Source organism: Pongo abelii, chromosome 13 (genome assembly GCF_028885655.2).
Source record: "Pongo abelii isolate AG06213 chromosome 13, NHGRI_mPonAbe1-v2.0_pri, whole genome shotgun sequence".
NCBI lineage: Eukaryota > Metazoa > Chordata > Mammalia > Primates > Hominidae > Pongo > Pongo abelii.
Window position 1 is genome coordinate 40,845,379 of NC_071998.2, and position 20,664 is coordinate 40,866,042.

At 35.0% G+C, this 20,664-nt stretch overlaps 1 protein-coding gene across 7 annotated transcripts in view; it reads right to left on the reverse strand.

Annotated features, from left to right (window-relative positions):
• CNTLN (centlein) overlaps positions 1-20,664 on the reverse strand; it is a 352,032-nt gene that overhangs the window by 151,485 nt on the left and 179,883 nt on the right. For all 7 annotated transcript variants that reach the window (XM_054519817.2, XM_024252705.3, XM_024252704.3 and 4 more), the window contains 2 exons: positions 15,105-15,226; positions 13,618-13,737 (listed from right to left, as the gene is read on the reverse strand). In XM_054519817.2, the coding sequence (XP_054375792.2) occupies positions 13,618-13,737; positions 15,105-15,226 (242 nt within the window). The remainder of the gene's footprint in view (positions 1-13,617; positions 13,738-15,104; positions 15,227-20,664) is intronic.

Consider the following 20,664-nt stretch of genomic DNA (forward strand, 5'->3'; position numbering starts at 1 on the left):
ATATATATATACACACAAACACTCAAAATACAAACTCACCTACAGTGTAGGCTAATTGTACAGCAAACCAATGTGTAAATCATTTCTATATTTTAGGTATATGGGGAGGGCAGGAAAGAGAAAGGGGAAAAAGTGGAAAGAATAAGGGGAAAACATGAAAATGGAAAGGCATAGAAGAGCTTTGTCTTCATATTAATCACAATTTTAAATTACATATCTGTATGCTTATTGATTACTATTTGCATTCTCCAATAAGTTGAAGCTCTATGAGGCCAGGAGCCATGTGTGTTCTGCTAAATATTTTACTTATAGTTCCCAGCATATTTATTGAAGTAACAAAGGAAAGCAAAAGCAGCACAAAAGGTCACACAGATTCAGTTACATGTAACTAATATTATAAAACTCCATAGTTTAAAAGCATTTTCCCATATATTATTTACTTAGCTATAATGGTTTACCTGGTCCCAAGCCCTAGTACTTTTAGAGCATCAAGAGTCACTGCTTAAAGCCTATCTATAAGTCATGTTGCATCAGACTCTGAAGCATTCAAGACATAGGAAAGAGTTTTGGGGTGGGGGGAGTGGGGAGGGATAGCATTGGGAGATATACCTAATGCTAGATGACGAGTTAATGGGTACAGCGCACCAGCATGGCACATGTATACATATGTAACTAACCTGCACATTGCGCACATGTACCCTAAAACCTAAAGTATAATAATAATAAATAAATAAATAAATAAATACAAATTTTCAATTTAAGGTAAATGATTAAACTCTTGAAAGTAAAAAAAAAAAAAAGAAAAGACGAATATAATTGACTACAGGCTTCAGGGCTCTAACTTAGCAAATAATTAGGTTTTAGGTTAATCTTATTCTGAAACTTTCCACCCTTACCTAGGGATAATTAACAGATGAGTTTACTTCCTCTGAGCTACAATCTTAGTGTATGAGTTTCTTGTGCTTGATTATCAATCATAAAGTAACTAACATTCAAAACCTTTTGCCACATAGCCTTGAAGTTCATTGTCTTTCTTTAAAACAGATCCTGATAAGAAAAACTCATACAACTTTTGAATAAACTATTATCTCTGACCTTAATATTCTGATTTGCTCTTGACTTATGATATGCAATGCTTTTTCCTGTTGGACTGATTTCCTTTTTTTTTTTTTTTTTTTTTTTTGAGATGGAGTCTCGCTCTGTCACCCAGGCTGGAGTGCAGTGGCGTGATCTCGGCTCACTGCAAGCTCCACCTCCCAGTTTCACGCCAGTCTCCTGTCTCAGCCTACCGCGTAGCTGGGACTACAGGCGCCCGCCACCACACCTGGCTAACTTTTTGTATTTTTAGTAGAGACAGGGTTTCACCATGTTGGCCAGGATGGTCTCGATCTCTTGACCTTGTGATCTACCTGCCTCAGCCTCCCAAAGTGCTGGGATAACAGGCCTGAGCCACTGCGCCCGGACTGGACTGATTTCTTAAGCACAGATACATTCAAGTTCTTATCTTATTAATCAATCTCATTAATTATTGCACATAATCATACTGCCTGTTTTCTAAACCTACAGAAATTATCATTTGGGATAACTGAGTATCAACCTGTAAAAAATGAAACTGGACCCCCTACTTCATACCACATATAAAAAATTGACTCAAAATAGATAAAAGACCTAAATATAAGAGTTAAAACTATTAAACAACTACAGAAAAACATGAGGATAAATCACTGACTATGGGATTTCGTTATGGATTCTGAGATTATGACACCAAAAGCATAAGCTACAAAAAGAATAAACAAACTGAACTTCATTAAAATGAAAAACCTTCATGCATCAAAGGATACTATCAAGAAAGTGGAAATATAGCCTACGGAATGGGAGGAAACTCTTGCAAATGTCTAACATCCAGAATACGTAAAAGACTATGGCTGGGCACGGTGGCTCACACCTGTAATCCCAGCAGTTTGGGAGGCCGAGGCTGGTGGATTACTTGAAGTCAGGAGTTCAGGACCAGCCTGTGTTGGCAACATGGTGAAACCCTGTCTCTACTAAAAACACAAAAATTAACCAGGCATGGTGGCACATGCCTATAATCCCAGCTACTCAGGAAGCTGAGGCAGGATAATTGCTTGAAACCAGGAGGCAGAGGTTGCAGTGAGCCAAGATCACAGCACTGCACTTCAACCTGGGCAACAGAGCAAGACCCTATCTCAGTTAAAAAAAAAAAAAACTATTACAACAAAAAAAGATAAACAACCCAGTTTTCAAAATAGGTAAAGAACACGAACAGACACTTCTCCAAAGATGATAAACAACTGGCCAAAGAAACACATGCAAATATGGTCAGCATCATTACTCATTAAGAAAATGCAAATCAAAACCCACAATTTTGGCCATAATAAAAAACAAAATAATAAAAAACAAAAACAGACCATAACAAATGTTGGTGAGGATGTGGGGAAATTAGAACCCTCATAGACTGCAAACAATATAAAATTGTGTAGCCACTGTAAAAAAAAAAAAAAAAAAAAGTTTGGCAGTTCCTTAAAAAATTAAACAGAAAGCAGGGTACTATCACTCATGCCTATAACCCCAGTACTCTGGGAGGCTGACATGGGAGGATCGCTTGAGGCCAGGAGTTCAAGACTAGCCTAGCAACAAAGTGAGACCCCGACTCTACAAAAAATAGAAAAATAAAAAACAAACATAGATTAGCATATGGCCCAGCAATTCCACTCATAGGTTTATACCCAAAAGAATTGAAAACAGGTATTCAAACAATCGCTTGTATACAAATGTTCATAGCAGCACTATTCAGAGTAGCCAAAATGCGGAAGGAACCCAAATGTCCACCAAGGGATTAATGGAGAAACAAATTGTGGTATACATATACAAAGGGATATTATTCAGCCATAAAAAAGTAATGAACTTCTGACACAGCCTTCAATGTGGATGAATCTTGAAAATATTATGTTAAGTGAAAGAAGCCAGACACAAAGGTCACATATTGTATGATTCTATTTATATGAAATATTCAAAATAGGTAAATTCATGGAAACTATTCAGAGTAGCCAAAATGTGGAAGGAACCCAAATGTCCACCAAGGGATTAATGGAGAAACAAATTGTGGTATACATATACAAAGGGATATTATTCAGCCATAAAAAAGTAATGAACTTCTGACACAGCCTTCAATGTGGATGAATCCTGAAAATATTATGTTAAGTGAAAGAAGCCAGACACAAAGGTCACATATTGTATGATTCTATTTATATGAAATATTCAAAATAGGTAAATCCATAGAAACAGAAAGCAGATAAGCAGTTGCCAGCAACTGAAAGAAGGGACAAATGGGGAGACGGAGACTGACTGGTTAATGGGCATGGGGTCGCCTTCAGCGGTGATGAAAATGCCTTTGAATTAAAGTTCACTGCTAAACAACATTGTGAATGCACTAAATGCCACTGAATTGTATGCTTTAAAATACAACTAATGTGAAATTTATATATTGTTAACGGTTACCTGAAAATACATTTGTTTTCAAAATATGTCATCGTTGGCAGACATTTTTTGCTAAGCATTTTATTTCCATCTCAGAGAAATGCAGTTCCTAAAATCCTCATTTCTACATACCAAAAAAAAAAAAAAAATATATATATATATATATATATATATATATTCTAGCTTGAGAAGACTGGGAGTCTTGCTTTGCAAAGGAAAAAAATAATGGCTGAACTTTCCTAGGATAATATTTTGATTTTAGCTACTTAAGCAATTATTATTCATTTTATAGGATATTCTTTAAAACTATGGCCAACATATATTTAATATTTAACCCTAAAGAGAAGTACTCCAATCCGAGCTGTGCCACTGATCTGTAGCTTACATTTTATCATTAAGGAAAAATGACCAAAAGATCATTGAAACAAAGAAGACATATCTACTTATAATACATGGGGGTAAAATTTCCTACTTCTATAAAATGAAAAAGTTTTTGTATTATGAATTCAAAACCCCTTTACTACTGACTCCGGCTCAACTGCCTTCACTGACAAACTTGCTACCCAGAATTCTCAGTATCAACTAGGAAAACATTAGTAATTCTGTGCAAATATTTTGCATTCTCATACTTATTTTTAGACATGAAACAAAAGGGAAAGCAGAAATTGTAAAAAAATAAAAGGGGGGGGCCTGATACTCAAGTGTGTTATATAATGAACTCAGATTTGTTTAAAGAGCAATGGAAAGATACTAAAAGTTTTTAAACAGATGAGAGACATTCTCAGAACTATAGTTTAAAAGATCAATCTGCAGCACTGTTGAAAATAGATATGAAGAGATAAGAGTGGATGCAGGTGTTTATGAGTTTATTCTAGTTGACTAGGGAAGAAATGGTGGTGGTATGAATAAAGGCATAACAGTGAGGATGGAAAGAAATAAGATACATTCTAAGGATGTTTGTGATGTGAAATATTAAGGCTTAGTATGGACTTCAATGAAGGGAAGTCAGAAAAAAAAATACATAAACTTATAACACCATGGTTTCTGGTTTGAGGAAACTGATAGATTATAATACCATTTACTAAGATTTAGAATAATGGATGGGAAAAAATTTGGAGATCGTGAATTTGGTTTCAAACATGTTGAATCTCAGTGAGACATCCAAAAGGAGATGTTGTGTAGACATTTGGATATACTTAGTGGCAGTTCAGAAAAAGGGGTCTATGCTAGATATACAGGTCTGAAAGTCAACTGGCAAGAAATGACTAAAATCATGGGATGATAGATGAGACTGTCATAGGCAAATATGCAAATGAAGTACAGAGAATGCCTATGACAGTTCAAAAATACTGCAACAGTAAACAGCTGATTTCAGGGGGAAAAGCTGGCAACGGAGAATGTGAATAGGTGGCCAGAGGTACAGAGATAAAACCAGAAGAGACGGTGCCAGAGTGTTGCAGAAAAAATTTGTTTTAAAGAGTGTGACCAGCTTTTTCATATACTGGCAAGAATTTGAACAAGTATCCTTTAGTTACCTCCTGGTTATTTAACAATTTACCTAGATTTTTCTGTCCTTGATTTAATTATCCTTAACAAATCATAGTCTAAAATATTGATTGCTATGAACTTAATTACGTCCTCTCAAAATCTGTGACATATGTGTTATATATGACATATGTCGGTCAGCTATAACAGTGTTCATACATCAGATTTGAACTCAGCTGAAACTCTAACCCCTAATGTGATGACAGTTGGAGATGGGGACTTTGAGTAGCAATTAGGGATAGAAAGGGGTCCTCATGATGGACTGAGTGGCTTTTTAAGACGAGAAATCTGAAATGTGATAATACACTGAGAAAGCAGCCATCTACAAGCCAGGAAGAGAGCCCTCATCAAGAACCTAATCCATCGGCACCATGATCTTGAATTTCTCAGCCTCCAAAACTATCAGAAATACATGTCTGTTAAGCCACCCAGCCTATGGCATTTTGTTATATCAGCAAGAGATTTGCTTTAGCTCTTTTTCCACTCACAAGCAGAATACAGTTTTCCCTGCCTTGTGTCCCTAATATTCTCTTTTATTGCTTTTAATCACACCTTTGCTTGTCTTCTCTGCTAAGCTATGAGGACCTGATAAAAGGGGTAACATTATTTCTCTTTGTTTACGTGTGCCTAAAAAAGTACCCAGCTAAAGCATTTTACATAGGCTACAGATTAGTATAGAAAGACCTATTACTAAACTACTGCACATTTCTGATTTACTTAGCCAAGGACACAGAAAACACACAACGAATGTCAGTACACCCAGGATTCCTAGCAAGAACATGCAACTGTGGTTGACAATGTGTAATATATAATTTGCTGGATTACAGAAGCTTAATTTTCTGCTGCACTTGAGCCCCCTATTATAGTTTTATATCACCATTCTGAAAGAATGTACACAAATTTTTTTTACTAATACTTTCACTTGGGAGAATGTTAACATATGTTGGACTGTGATGGGTACTTCATCTAATTTAGCACTGGTAAGGCAACAACTTCAACTGAGTGAGAAAGCTGACTAACCCTGCTGGCATTTCTGAAAGCTTCCCTCTTACTATCTAGCTTCCAAAGAGTGGTTTCACCTCACTAGCAAATGGCAGATACCCCTATTTAAATTAAGCCTTCCTAGAGCTTGAAACTATTAATCTTTACTGTATGTTCAGCCCCTAGTTAGTGCCTGGCTCTGAATTATATTGTTTAAATATTGAATGAATGAATAAATGAACACATGAATGCTCATTAAATACTGAAGGAACCAGCCAATTTATCAGTTCACAGATTACTAAGTTCTTGGCCTTTTTATTAAAATATAGTTATGATATGATAGATATATCTTATAAATATAAATGAAATATTATAGGAACTATATTCCATGTAAGTTTTTTAAGTCCTCAGATTCCTATGCGATAGCAGCAACTAATATTTCTGACCATACTCAATGGTAGAAACTCTATAATCTCAGTCAGTGGTAGCATTATATTTTTAACCATATTTTGTAAATTGATGTACAGTTGCCATACAATGTTTTAGACAAGTCTTTAAAAGTTAACTTTTAAAATTCAATTTGGAAGTACTATTTAAATTCAGTTGAAAGGTAGTATTAATAGTATATCTTTTTTTGTAGATTCTAACCTTACATTTTAAAGAAACTTATTACTGCAGAAAAAGGGGTACATCTTATTACTTAAACAGTTAAGACTAAGTATGAAACTAGATATTAATGAATGACTCAAAAGTAAGACTGCCTGGCCCATAGAAAAACAAGCTGAAACTTCTGTTTCCCAACAAGGAGTAGAGGTATTTATCTCTATTCCTCCTGCTAATTAATTATAAAAACCCAGAAAATAATAAAACAAACATGAGACTTTGAAAAGCAGGGAAAAGAAGAAGGATAGAATAGGGAGCTCAGGAGTAGTGGAACAACATTAGAGAAGTGACTCACAGTGGTGAGTTCCTTGAGTTTTCTTCTTTCCTCCTGCATACCCCAAACTAATTCCTAGAGAAACTCACCACCTAGAAGTGCCAATGAACAGAAACAAAAAATGCTTCAAGGAAAGCCTACTCTCTCTAGCCAAAGGACCAGGAAAGGTGAGGACCGGTAAAACAAAAACCCTGCTCACCATGCCCACCCTACTCCAGCCATAATCAACTCAGGGAAAAAACAAAACAAAAAGCAGCCACACTCTGTCAATGAAAGCAGAGTGAGGGCCAGGCACGGTGGCTCACACCTGTAATCTCAGCACTTTGGGAGGCCAAGGCAAGTGGATTACTTGAGGTCAGAGCTCAAGACCAGTCTGGACAACATGGTGAAACCCCATCTCTACAGAAAACACAAAAATTTCCTGGGCGTGGTGACGCATGCCTATAATCCCAGCTACTCGGGAGGCTGAGGCAGGAGATTTACTTGAACCCAGGAGGCAGAGGCTGCAGTGAGCCAAAATCACTCCACTGCACTGCAGCCTGGGCGACAGAGCAAGACTCCATCTCAAAAAAAAAAAAAAAAAGAAAGCAGAGTGAGAAGCCTGTACTTTCACCAACACTAAGCAGGAACCCCTTCAAACTCTGTCAATGCAATATCAGCAGAGGAAAAGTTAAGAGGTAAAAGGGAGGAGTAAGTCTCCCATCTTTTCCTAGTAGTATTGACGTGACCTTTTCCCTCAGGCATGATATCATCAGAGGCCTGCTAAAATAAAAGATTTAAATAAGATCCACAGTCTCAAAATATAATACAGATAATCACTGACTTACAATGCTTCTCCTTACGATTTTTCAACTTTATGATGGTGTAAAACTTTCACAATTTTAACGTACTCCAAATTTTGAATTCTGATCTTTTCCCAGGCTGGCAATAAGTGACGTATGGCATACTCAGTGCGTTATCATAAAATGGGTTTTGGCGGGCACAGCGGCTTATGCCTGCAATCCCAGCACTTTGGGAGGTGGAGGCAGGCAGATCACTTGAGGTCAGGAGTTCGATACCAGACTGACCAACATGGTGAAACCTGGTTTCTACAAATATACAAAAAATAGCCAGAAGTGGTGGCTAGCATCTATAGCCCCAGCTACTTGGGAGGCTGAGGCAGAAGAATACCTTGAACCCGGGAGGCAGGGGTTGCAGTGAACCAAGATGGTACCACTGCACTCCAGCCTGAGTGACAGAGCGAGACTCTGTCTCAAAAAATATATATAAATAAATAAAATAAAATGGGTTTTGCGTTAGATAGTTTTGCCCAACTGTAAACTAATGGAAGTGTTCTGAGCATTTTAAGGTAGTCTAGGCTAAGCTATGATGTCTGGTAATTTACATGTTTTCAATGCATTTTCTTTTTCTTTTCCTTTTTCTTTTTTTTTTTTTTGAGACAGAGTCTTACTCTGTCGCCCAGACCCAGGTTGGAGTGCAATGGCATGATCTCGGTTCACTGCAACCTCCACCTCCTGGGTTCAAGCGATTCTCCTGCCTCAGCCTCCTGAGTAGCTGAGATTACAGGCGTGCGCCACCATGCCTGGCTAATCTTTGTATTTTTAGTAGAGACGGGGTTTCACCATGTTATCCAGGCTGGTCTCGAACCCCTGACCTCAAGTGATCTGCCCGCCTAAGCCTCCCAAAGTGCTGCGATTACAGGCATGAGCCACCGTGCCCCAGCAACATTTTTGACCTATGATATTTTTAACTTATGATGGATTTATCCAGACATAACCCAAGGTATGTTGAGAAACATCTGTAGTCCAAATGTCCAGGAGACAATTAAAAAACAATTCATCATACACAGTACAAGGAAAATCTATAATCAAAGGATGAAATTATATTCAAAGGATGCCACCACCATGATATAACACATGTCAGAATTACTTGACAAGAACTTTAAAGCAGCCATGATTAAAATGCTCCAGCGAAACACTAAAGAACACTCTTAAAATAGATTAAATAGAAACTCTAAGCAAATAAACAATTACACATAAAGAAGAACCCAATGGAAATTTTAGAACTAAAAATTACAATAGCCAAAATTAAAAACTTGCTGCATGAGCTCATGAGAGAAGAGGCAATCAGTAAACTTGAAGACATGACACAATAGAAATTACCAAATCTGAATAACAGAGACAAAATTAGGTTGAAAGGCTGAAAATTAATTGAAGAGACCCTCAGTGACCTGTAGGACAATCATAACATATCTAGCATTCATGTGATTAGAATTGTAAAAGGAAAAGAAATGTAGGGTTTAAAAAGGATTTAAAGAAATAATGACAAAAATTTCCCAAATTTGACAAAAGTCACAAACTTAGGGATTCAAGAAACAGAAACCCAAACAGGATACACCCAAACAAATCCATGCCAAGACATGTTATGACCAAACTTCTGAAGAGTAAAGAAAGGGAAAAATGATTGAAAGCAAGTAAACAGAATGATGCATTACCTATAGTGGAACAAAGATTCAACAGTGCATGTTGCATCAAAAACAATAGAGGCCAAAAGGAAGCAGCAAATTTTTCAAGTGCTGAAGAAAAACAATTGCTAAGTTATAATTCTACATACGGTGAAAATACCATTCGGTAGTGATATGGTCTAGCTGTGTCCCCACCCAAATCTCATCTTGAATTGTAATTCCCATAATCCCCATGTGTTCAGGGAGAGACCTAATGGGAGGTGATTGGATCACGGGGGCAGTTCTCATGCTAGTGAGATCTCATGCTAGTGTGTTCTCATGTGTTCCCCATGATTGGATCATGGGGGCAGTTCTCATGCTGTTCTCATGCTAGTGAGATCTCATGCTGGTGTGTTCTCATGCTAGTGAGATCTGATGGTTTTATATGGGACTCTTCCCCCTTCACTTCTCACTCCTCTCCTCTGCCACCATGTGAAAAAGGTCCTTGCTTCCCCTTCCCCTTCCACCATGATTGTAAGTTTCCTGAGGCCTCCCCAGCCGTGTGGAACGGTGAGTCAATTAAATCTCTTTCCTTTATAAATTATCCAGTTTTGTGTATTTCTTTATACTGTGAAGACAGAACAACACAAATAATGAAGGAGAAATCCAGATATTTTAAAAGAAAACAGAGAATTTCTTACCAGCCAACTTATTTTAATAATTCTAAAGGAAGTTCTTCAAACTGAAAGAAAATTATAAAAGAAGAAACTTGGAAGGTTAGCAATGAGGACAGTAGAAAGGATAAATAATACCTCTATTATATTTACCCATACATAAATTATTTATCTCTTATGGGTAAACATAAGAGACTACCCATGTTTTGTGGTTTATAATTATGTTTGACAGTTGAAGCAAAACCTATCATGTCTTGTGATGAGGTTCTCAATGTAATTAGAGAAAATATTTGAGATAACTGTATTATAATGGGGAAGGGTAAAGGTATGTAAATGAAAACAAGGTTTCTAGATTCCACTTAAAGTAATAAAATGTTGATACCAGTAGACTGTAATAAGGTATGTATGTATAATATAATACCAAGAGCAAATACTAAAAAAAAAAACTACTCAAAAACTTATAGTCAAAAACTCTATAGAAAAAATAAAATGAAATTCTAAAAAAAAGCTTAAGTAACCCATATGAAGGAATTAAATGGGAAACAGAGGAAACAAACAGAAAATAAATAATAACATGGCAGACTTAGCTCTAACTATCAATAATGCAAGCTAAAATGTCAGCATGCAAAATATCCATACACTAGCAATGTAAAATTTAAAAATGATATGGTTTGAAACTGAATTTCATAAAAATTAAAAACTTTTGCCATTCAAAAGACACAGGTAAGAGAATGAAAGGGCAATCTACAGAATGCAATGCAACTCCTGGGCATTTCCCTTAAAAAATAAAAAAAGTTATGTTCACACAAAAACCTGTCTATAGCAGCTGTATTCATAATTGCAAAAAACTAGAAAAAACCCAAATGTTCTTCAATAGATGGATAAGGTGGTCCATCCATAAAATGGAATATCATTTAGCAATAAAAAGGAACATATTAGCTTAACCAACCCAAAAGAATCTCAAAGACGTTATGCGGAAAGAAGCCAGTCTCAGAAAGTTAATAGCCTGTATGATTCTGTGCATATGACAGTCTGAAAAAGGCAAAGCTATAGGGAAGGAGAACAAATCAGGTTTTAGTGGCGGTGGGAAGATTTGACTATAAAGGGGCAGGATGAGGAAATTTTTTGAGATGACAGAACTATTTTGTATACCGACTGTGGTGGTAGTTACTCAAATTTATATATATGTTATAACTCATAAAACTGCACATTAAACATTCAACATACTACATACAAAGTTAAAAAATTTCTGTCCTCAAAACAAACTTGAATGACTATAGCACTGATATTTAATGCCTTATTGTTTTATCATGACACTTTTTGACATTAGTTTTTAACATTTTTGACATTTATTTTTAACATCACATTTCATTAAGAATGTTTAATACTAAACATGTTTCCATGTAAGTTCCCTGAGAGTAGAAAGTCTGTCTGGTATTCTCATTTCATTGACCTAGCAGACTGACTATCACACAGCACTCAAACATGTTTGTTACCTGAATAAATGTTTCACAAAATAATGCAACCCTCCCTCAAAAAGCTTAACATTAAAGTTTATTCCATTCTTTAGCATTCTTTTAAAAAATTTTTCATTACCTGTTACTAAATTAAGACTGATCTAAAAAATAACTATTTCACAAATTGCTATCACATTAATGAATATTAACATATTTCAGGGAAAAGTTCCACACTTTAATAATGACACGGCATTTAATTCAAGGAGCTACTTGTAAAGTGCAAATATTGCTGAGTGAACAGATCAGGATTCTGAGTTCTCTAATTTTAAAAAGGCCTCATTACTTTTTCTTTAGTTCTATTTCATTAACAAATAAAATAAACTCCAAATGAATCATTTATAGGTAATCCTTCCTAAATTTTCTTGAATAGTTAGGTTAGGTCTCTCAACTAATTCCCTTTGCTCAAAATTACTTTCTTTTTTAGAGACAGAAGGGTCATTAAAGATCATCAGATAAAAGCACTGATACATTTACAACATGGATGAACCTTGAAAACGTTATGCTAAGTGAAAGAAGGTAGTCTAGGACCACGTACTAAATGATGCCATTTATATGCAATGTCTAGAATAGGCAAATCTATAAACTCGGGAAGAAGATTAGTAGTTTCCTAGGGCTGGGCAGGATGGATGGGAGGGCTGGGGAGTGACAACAAAGTCGTATGGGCTTTGGTGGGGAGAGTGGGGGGGTGATAAAACTGTTCTAAAATAGATTGTGATAATGGACGGTGCAGCTCTGAATATACCAGTGAATTATATACTTTATATAAGTGAATTGTATGACTTGTGAGTTATATTTCAATAAAGCTACTGAAATTATTAGGAAATGCCTCTGGGACAAATCTATGAGTCTATAAAATAGTTTTCAAGATAAGAGACTTCATTATAGCATCAAATATTTAGAACTAATAGAGTATACTGCACTTTAAGAGGTAAATGGGAGTATACAACATTTAAATCTCATATGCTCTGGTCATTTCCTCAAAAGTTTATCATTACATGGAAAAGGCTGTAAACAAAAGTTATACATGTTATCATGTAGTATATAAAATAAGCTTCTCATTTACAGCTAAGAAAATTCAGTGACATTTAATTACATTATGTCATAATGAGGCTAAATTCTAGCAATCTGAAAGACATCTAGGCTTTAAAAAACTGTATGCCTGAGTATCAGGCATTAACTCTAAATGAAGAAATAGTTAAGTAGCAGAAGAGGTTAATTATATTGGTCTAACTCCTTTTAGTCTTAAAAATAAATAAATAAATGTTCTTTCTTTGCCAGGCTGAATATAATAGCCTGTGAATTGTAAGATCAAGCGACCAACTGTATGTTTTCTAAAATATGAGTATCCTTCATCAAGTTTTATACTTAGGGCAGCTAAAACACCTATGTGGAAAAATCAGCAGTAAGCCCAAAGGACAGGCAGTGCACAGCAAGAAAGAAGGCAATTCCCTCGTGTCTTCTGCAGGTCACTACCAAGGACCATGTTAGCAGATCCACACCAGACCCTTAACAGGCAGTTCTGCTGCTACCAGTAATTAGCTTGGACAGCTCCAGCTCCAAGAGTAGCAGCAAGGCTACACCATAATGAGCTCAGCTGGGATTAGCAGGACAGGGCAGGGAACCAAGAGAGCTCAGGCATTCTGCATTGCGTATGTATCTAGGAGATCAAACAAGGATGGCTGGCTAGGTTATCCCCTCTCCACCTCATTCCAAAAATGAAGCACGGCAGTATCTAAAATACAGGCTAATGAAGAGCGACACCTCCAACAGATGAGAGCCACACTAATTAACACAATCCCTAGATCATATTATACAGTTTCTGTTAGAGCTAGCAACTGTGCAACTTGTTATTGCATAATACATATATATATTTTTAAAAGCTAGTCTTTATTTCTTTACTTTTATTGGCAAAAATCAGATTATTTCAAATTTTATAAAGTGTTTCTTTAATAGCCTTTAAGCCATGAAAAAATTTCTCCCAAGTATTTTATCTAAGTCCATATTGTTAAAAATGAAACTCACTTTTGAATCATTAGCTCCTGGTTTTCCCTTTTGAAATATGCCAGTTCATTCCACACAGCATCAGAATCTTCTTGTCGAAGTTGTTGGGGATCTGCTCTCTTTATTTTCCTGATTTCAGTCCTATTTTTAAAACAAAGTTGCTTTTTCAATTAACATGTCTGAAGTACAATAAAAATTATTTTATACATTCCTTAAAACTTAAAAATATCTATTGATCAAATTTCTAACTCAAGTTCACCATTTATTGAATCAATTTCCTAAAACCTAAGCATGTAGAAATCAAAACCCTCTATCATAATTTTTTGAAGCTGAACTGCTACTGTGGAAAGCAAACTTTTAAGCAGACACATGATATTCTAAGGTCTATTGCTCCCATTCAGTCTAGCAGTAATAAAAATAGACACTGTAGAATTTTAACGGTCCCCCCCACATACAAAAAAATCTATATGCAACCAACTCATCTGGAATTTGCTGCTAACCAAGATGAATGTGGTATAGATGCCTTTATCTTTTAAAAAAATTATTACCAGTGAATATGTCAGAAAGTAGATTTCACTCTTCTAATGATTAGTTAAAAGTTAGGTGAACAGAGGATAAATCTAGGACAAAATGCTTTATCACTGCTTTACTGACAAGTGATACAAAACACTTCCATTCATCAAAGAAAAAAATTAGATGTGACAATTATCTACAAGTGATGCCAAATGTCCTTTATATTTTCATTTTCTGAACATAAATTCTTCATTTTTATTTTGTAAAAGTGCTATACCGGCCAATTTAGAAACAGTATTTCTCTACAGAACAGACCAATGTGTATCATCAACATTGCCCTAAAGGATCCATCTCAAAAGATGAGAAGGCAGTAGATTTTCTGTACTCATTCAGTCCTTTGCCCTCTGTTGATACTGTTAACAGGGGAGCCACTTACGACTAACCAAGATCTGAACACCTGTTCAGAGCGATTGAACTGAGACCGCCAATTCATTCATATAAGCTGGAGAACAAACTGATGGATAGTAAAGATCTTCAAATTGCCTACTAGGTTGAAGTAGTTTTAAGACAGTTAACTATATATGTGAATTTCATATTTCTCTAGTCTTTCCATTAAAATTTAAATAATTTTGGAGTTATAAACATTTTAACACCAGTATTTATTTAAAAGCAAGTTTTTCAATCACACAGATATTAACCTTTTTGCTTTAAATTACATAATTTTATTAAGTTATTCCATTGATATTAAAAATGTGTACAATAATTCATAATCATTGACTGCTAATGATATCTGCAAATGTGAGGAAAATCTATAGTTATTACCAACACATTCCTCTGTTTTAATTTGTTATATTCTCTATTTAAAAATTCACAATAAAGATTTGACTACCAAATAATTTCTTTAAAACCAAACAAAAGCCATTAAGACACCTATATAATGCTACTCCATTCCATTTAATATTTAGGGAAATGCCTTTATGAGCTATGTAACTCACATGCCACTGCCTTCTTCCCACTGTTTTAATTGCTCTTTTACTGCTCTGTAGTTGGTCTGTAACATCTGTAGCCGTTCCTTGCGTTTTTCATGGGCATCTCTTAGCTCATCATTTTCTTGGCTCTGTAGAACACAAAAAAGCAAGTATATATAAGTTTGAAGAAAGTACTAACATAATGTTTCAAATAAAAGGTTACCCATCTAAATATGAAATTTGAAAGAAAATAGTGTGTAAACATGAATGAATCTGTAATATGTATTTAAGCAGAAAAAAGAATTTTTCTAGTCACAGAATACATTTGCTTGATAAATACAACTCAGTCAATGAATTTTTTAAGCTGCTCACATAATTTCAAAATTTTACCATTAAGATAGTTTCACTCCTTTCCCTGTTGTTAATTAGTATACATTCATAAACCTATCTTACATATTTTTAATTATTTTCTTTTTCAGCATAAGGTTTTATCTATACATAAACCATGATTATTTTATTAAAGTGCAAATATAATTAGTATAAGGACATTAATCAGAGTAAGAACAATTATTTCATAAACCATGATTATTTTATTAAAGTGCAAATATAATTAGTATAAGGACATTAATCAGAGTAAGAACAATTATTTAGCACATGAATTCATAATTAATATTTACTAAGGCACAAGGATTACACATAAGGAAGAAAATGAGACTGGACCCTATGTTAGAAGGAGCATAGTTTAACCTTCTGGGGTTGTACCATGAATGGGAAAGCTAGGCTTACAACTCTAAAGAGGTTATAAAACAAGCCATCCAAACATTACTTTGTTGTGTCAATACCTATGTTAGACAATTATAGTCAACTAACTTCTTTTTTATTTATTTTTATTTTTCTGGAAACAGGGCTTCCCTCTGTGGCCCAGGCTGGAGTTCAAAGCTCACTGCAGTCTCAAACTCCTGGGCTCAGGCAATCTTTCCATGTCAGCCTCCCAAGTAGCTAGGACTACAGGTGTGCAGTATCACACCCAGCTAATTTTTTATTTTATTTTTGTAGAGACAGGGTCTCACTCTGTTGCTGAGGCTGGTCTCGAACTCCTGGTATCAAATGATCCTCCTGCCTCAGCCTCCCAAAATGCTGGAATTACAGGCATAAGCCACTGTGTGTGGCACAGTCAACTACTTCTAATATATAGCACATGAGATCAATTTTCATTTTTAGATATACATAAAATGCATTTATAAAGACCAAATTCTTAGTCCTCAGAAGATATATGCACATGACTATAAACTGTGTTTCTCAAAGTAAAATAAATAAGTTCTCCAGTTTCTTCCCTCATGAGAATTTCAAATATTTTAATAACTCTATTCATATTTCTGTATGAATGAACTTGTATACTTATTTGGTGGAGGCAACAGATACTCTAATATTATAGTGAGGTGAGATGAGTAGGCATATGGTAATCAGAAAGATCTGAATTCCATTCTTGGAGCTTGCTCCTGTTAGTGGCATTATCTTAAGAACACCATTGAAATTAATTCAAGTTTTTTCCTGCAAAATATGGAAAAGAAAAAAGAGGTTTAAATTTTGATGAAATAAGTTAACCTAGGTGGTGGGGCCCCAGCCCTATTAAGGACACAAAGCAAAAGTTAGCTTCTTTCAGTCTCCTTTTCCCACATGATAACAGTGATGCCCTTATCTTTTAGAAACCAAGTAACTGTTTTCTTGACCTCTCATCTAAACAGTGAGATAATACTTTATAGAGTCTGCATTATTTTACTGCAATTCTAGCTGTCTCAGCAGTATGGGTAGTCTGTCATTCTACTTTCACTATATTTCCACTAGGATAGCTCTCTTAAGTAGTTATTAAGAAGTATTTGAGTCTTGTTTGTAACAAGAAGTGTTCTATATGCTGTACAGAAATGAAAGTGCTTGATGAAAAAGCAGAAGAATGGAATCAGTTGACAAAGGCATTCAAAATAAATGTTTCCTAAGTAGTTTTAGAAGATATACAGATCACACATAATGCAAACTTGCTAAAGTAGGATAGTTGAATATATGAAGTAAAAGTAAAAAACTCAGGTTATTGAGTTCAATTTTGTTCATTTCAATTTAAGAACCGTACATGAAGAGTCTATTATACATAGGATGTTGTGTTGATAAGAGTTCAAATCTAGCTGCTCAAAGTTAACTAAATTTTACTTTGATCTAGTTACTTAAATTCAGTTATCTCAGGTTATCCATCTTCAAAATAGAAGCTATTTATATCTCTTCTTCTAAGACATAGAGAAAAATTTAGTCTTGAACTTGAGTTTTTCATAATAATTTGGTAAACAATCCAAATACTACTTAATGTCTTTGAACAAAAAGCTTTCTAAAGTTAAGTATGTGAAATAAATAATTTAAGTTAGCAAAATAGAAGATAAAAAATTAATAATGTTGGTACCTTCTCATATATGAACATGAGTTAATTATGTTTATTGAGATTCCTTAAAAACTAGAAAACAATATTAGTGATTTCAGCAAGATATATTAGAAATTTATTAATAATTTAATTACAAGAAATTAATAGGCTGGGCACAGTGGTTCATGCCTCTAATCTCAGCACTTTGGGAGGCCGAGCCAGGCAGATCACTTGAGGTCAGGAGTTTGAGATCGGACTGGCCAATATAGTGAAACCCCATCTCTAAAAAAAAAAAAAACAAAAATTAGCCAGGAGTGATAGCAGGTGCCTGTAATCTCAGCTACTCAGGAGGCTGAGGCAGGAGAATCGCTTGAACCCAGGAGGCAGAGGTTGCAGCGAGCAAAGATGGCGCCACTGCACTGCACTCCAGCTTGGGCGACAGAGAGAGACTCTGTCAAAAAAAAAAAGAAAGAAAAAGAAAGAAAAGGAAGGAAAGAAGGAAGGAAGGATGGAAGGAAAGAAGGAAGGAAGGAAATTAACAGACCATATTGGAAGAGATTCATGTCAAAACATAATTTCAAAAGAAACTTAAACTGTGTATCTTATGTTAAAGACTTCTATGATAGCTTTCTATAATTATTCTTCATTGAATCAAAGTTCTTCCCTCAAACTCTTATTTTACAATGACTTTCTTAACAATTATTATATATAAACTCAGTGTTTGGGGAATGACTAAAGTTTTTTGTTAAGAGTCATCAGAAACTGAGTAAATAGAACCTCAAAGATTGACCAAGATGTGAAAATAAATAGAATAGGACGTACAAATTTTCTCAATTACTTTCACAATGATCCTCTGTTAAATTCATGGAACAAATTGAGATTCTTATATGTACTGACACTATTTTAAGGATTTTTCAGTACTGCCTCAACTACCATTAGTCATTGAATTCATGTGTTTTCCCTAATTGTCCATAGAAACTAACTATATTACACCATTAAACCAAAGACTAAGAATCAATAAAAATCTCCTGAGCGCCATATATCATTCATGATGTGCCAGACTCTGTACTAGGCACTTTAATTAATAAAAGCAGTGAATGCTGCCCCTTCTGATTCCCAAAGCTTTAGTGTAAAATGTTTAATATTACCAAATAATTTTGATTTTCCTATAGTAATTTCAATAAGTGGCTCTTTCCACTAAGTATTAATTACAGAAAAAATAGTTTTATCCTACGCAATACCATTCAGGACACAGGCATGGGCAAAGACTTCATGACTAAAACACCAAAAGCAATGGCAACAAAAGCCAAAACTGACAAATGGGATCTAATAAAACTAAAGAGCTTTTGCACAGCAAAAGAAACTATCATCAGAGTAAACAGGCAACCTACAGTATGGGAAAAAATTTTTGCAATCTATCCATCTGACAAAGGGCTAATATCCAGAATCTACAAGGAACTTAAACAAATTTACAAGAAAAAAACAAACAACCCCATCAAAAAGTGGGCGAAGGATATGAACAGACACTTTTCAAAAGAAGATGTTTATGTAGCCAACAAACATATGAAAAAAAGCTCATCATCACTGGTCATTATGGAAATCAAAACCACAATGAGATACCATCTCATGCCAGTTAGAAATTCCATTCGACCCAGCCATCCCATTACTGGGTATATACCCAAAGGACTATAAATCATGCTGCTATAAAGACACATGCACACGTATGTTTATTGCCGCATTATTCACAATAGCAAAGACTTGGAACCAACCCAAATGTCCAACAATGATAGACTGGATTAAGAAAATGTGGCACATATACACCATGGAATACTATGCAGCCATAAAAAATGATGAGTTCATGTCCTTTGTAGGGACATGGATGAAATTGGAAATCATCATTCTCAGTAAACTATCCCAAGAACAAAAAACCAAACACCGCATATTCTCACTCATAGGTGGGAATTGAACAATGAGAACACATGGACACAGGAAGGGGAACATCACACTTCGGGGACTGTTGTGGGGTGGGGGGAGGGGGGAGGGATAGCATTGGGAGATATACCTAATGCTAGATGACGAGTTGGTGGGTGCAGCGCACCAGCATGGCACATGTATACATATGTAACTTACCTGCACATTGCGCACATGTACCATAAAACCTAAAGTATAATAATAATAATAATAAAAGAAAAGAAAAAAGAAAAACGAAAAAAAAACTAATTTTATGAAAAATACAATAGAACAGAAAATAAAAGGACATAATTTATATAGTAAATATAAGTACTGTTTTGAGAGACACCTCTATCAGTTATAAGTGTCTGAGTGTATACATTGTGATGAAACATGTATTTCTAGTCATGTTCATAAAAGTTCATAAGATCCTCTATAAAGTAGAATATTGAAAAAAAAAAAAAAAAGAATGGTGATCATTAAAAAGTCAGGAAACAACAGATACTAGAGAGGATGTGGAGAAACAGAAACATTTTTACACTGTTGGCAGGAGTGTAAATTAGTTCAACCATTGTGGAAGACAGTGTGGCGATTCCTCAAGGATCTAGAACCAGAAATACCATTTGATCCAGCATTTACAGAAATACCTAATGTAGGTGACAGGTTGATGGGTGCAGCAAACCACCATGGCACATGTATACCTATGTAACAAACCTGCACGTTCTGCACGTGTATCCCAGAACTTAAAGTATAATTTTTTTAAAAAAAGGTTTTATAGATGAGCCTTCTGCTTTAATTTTACTTGCTTAATTTATTATATCTAACAGTAGAGTGTTTACATAAGTCTTATAAAATTATCAAAATCTAAACTATTAAAAATAAAATTCAACTGGATATTATTTGCAAATCATTTGACAGACATAATTCATAAGAAAAAATCTTTAAAAATGCAGTTTCATCCAAAGATTCATGTTTGGGGACGCTGCTGTCAAGTGTAAATCATGCATTAAATTAGTCCTAGGGACTATTGTTCCTTTATCTTACTTCAGCAATAGACAGTAAAGTTTTATAAAAATGTAAATATAAGATAGATACAGTTCAAAGAAAAATATTTCTTCATTTTAATGGCTCCAGAATACATGCCAGCTGAAGTCATCCATCAAAAGTTGGATATCTTAAAATAAATATTTTTCAAAATATCCAAATACTTTCTTTATAACCTTCTAACAAACA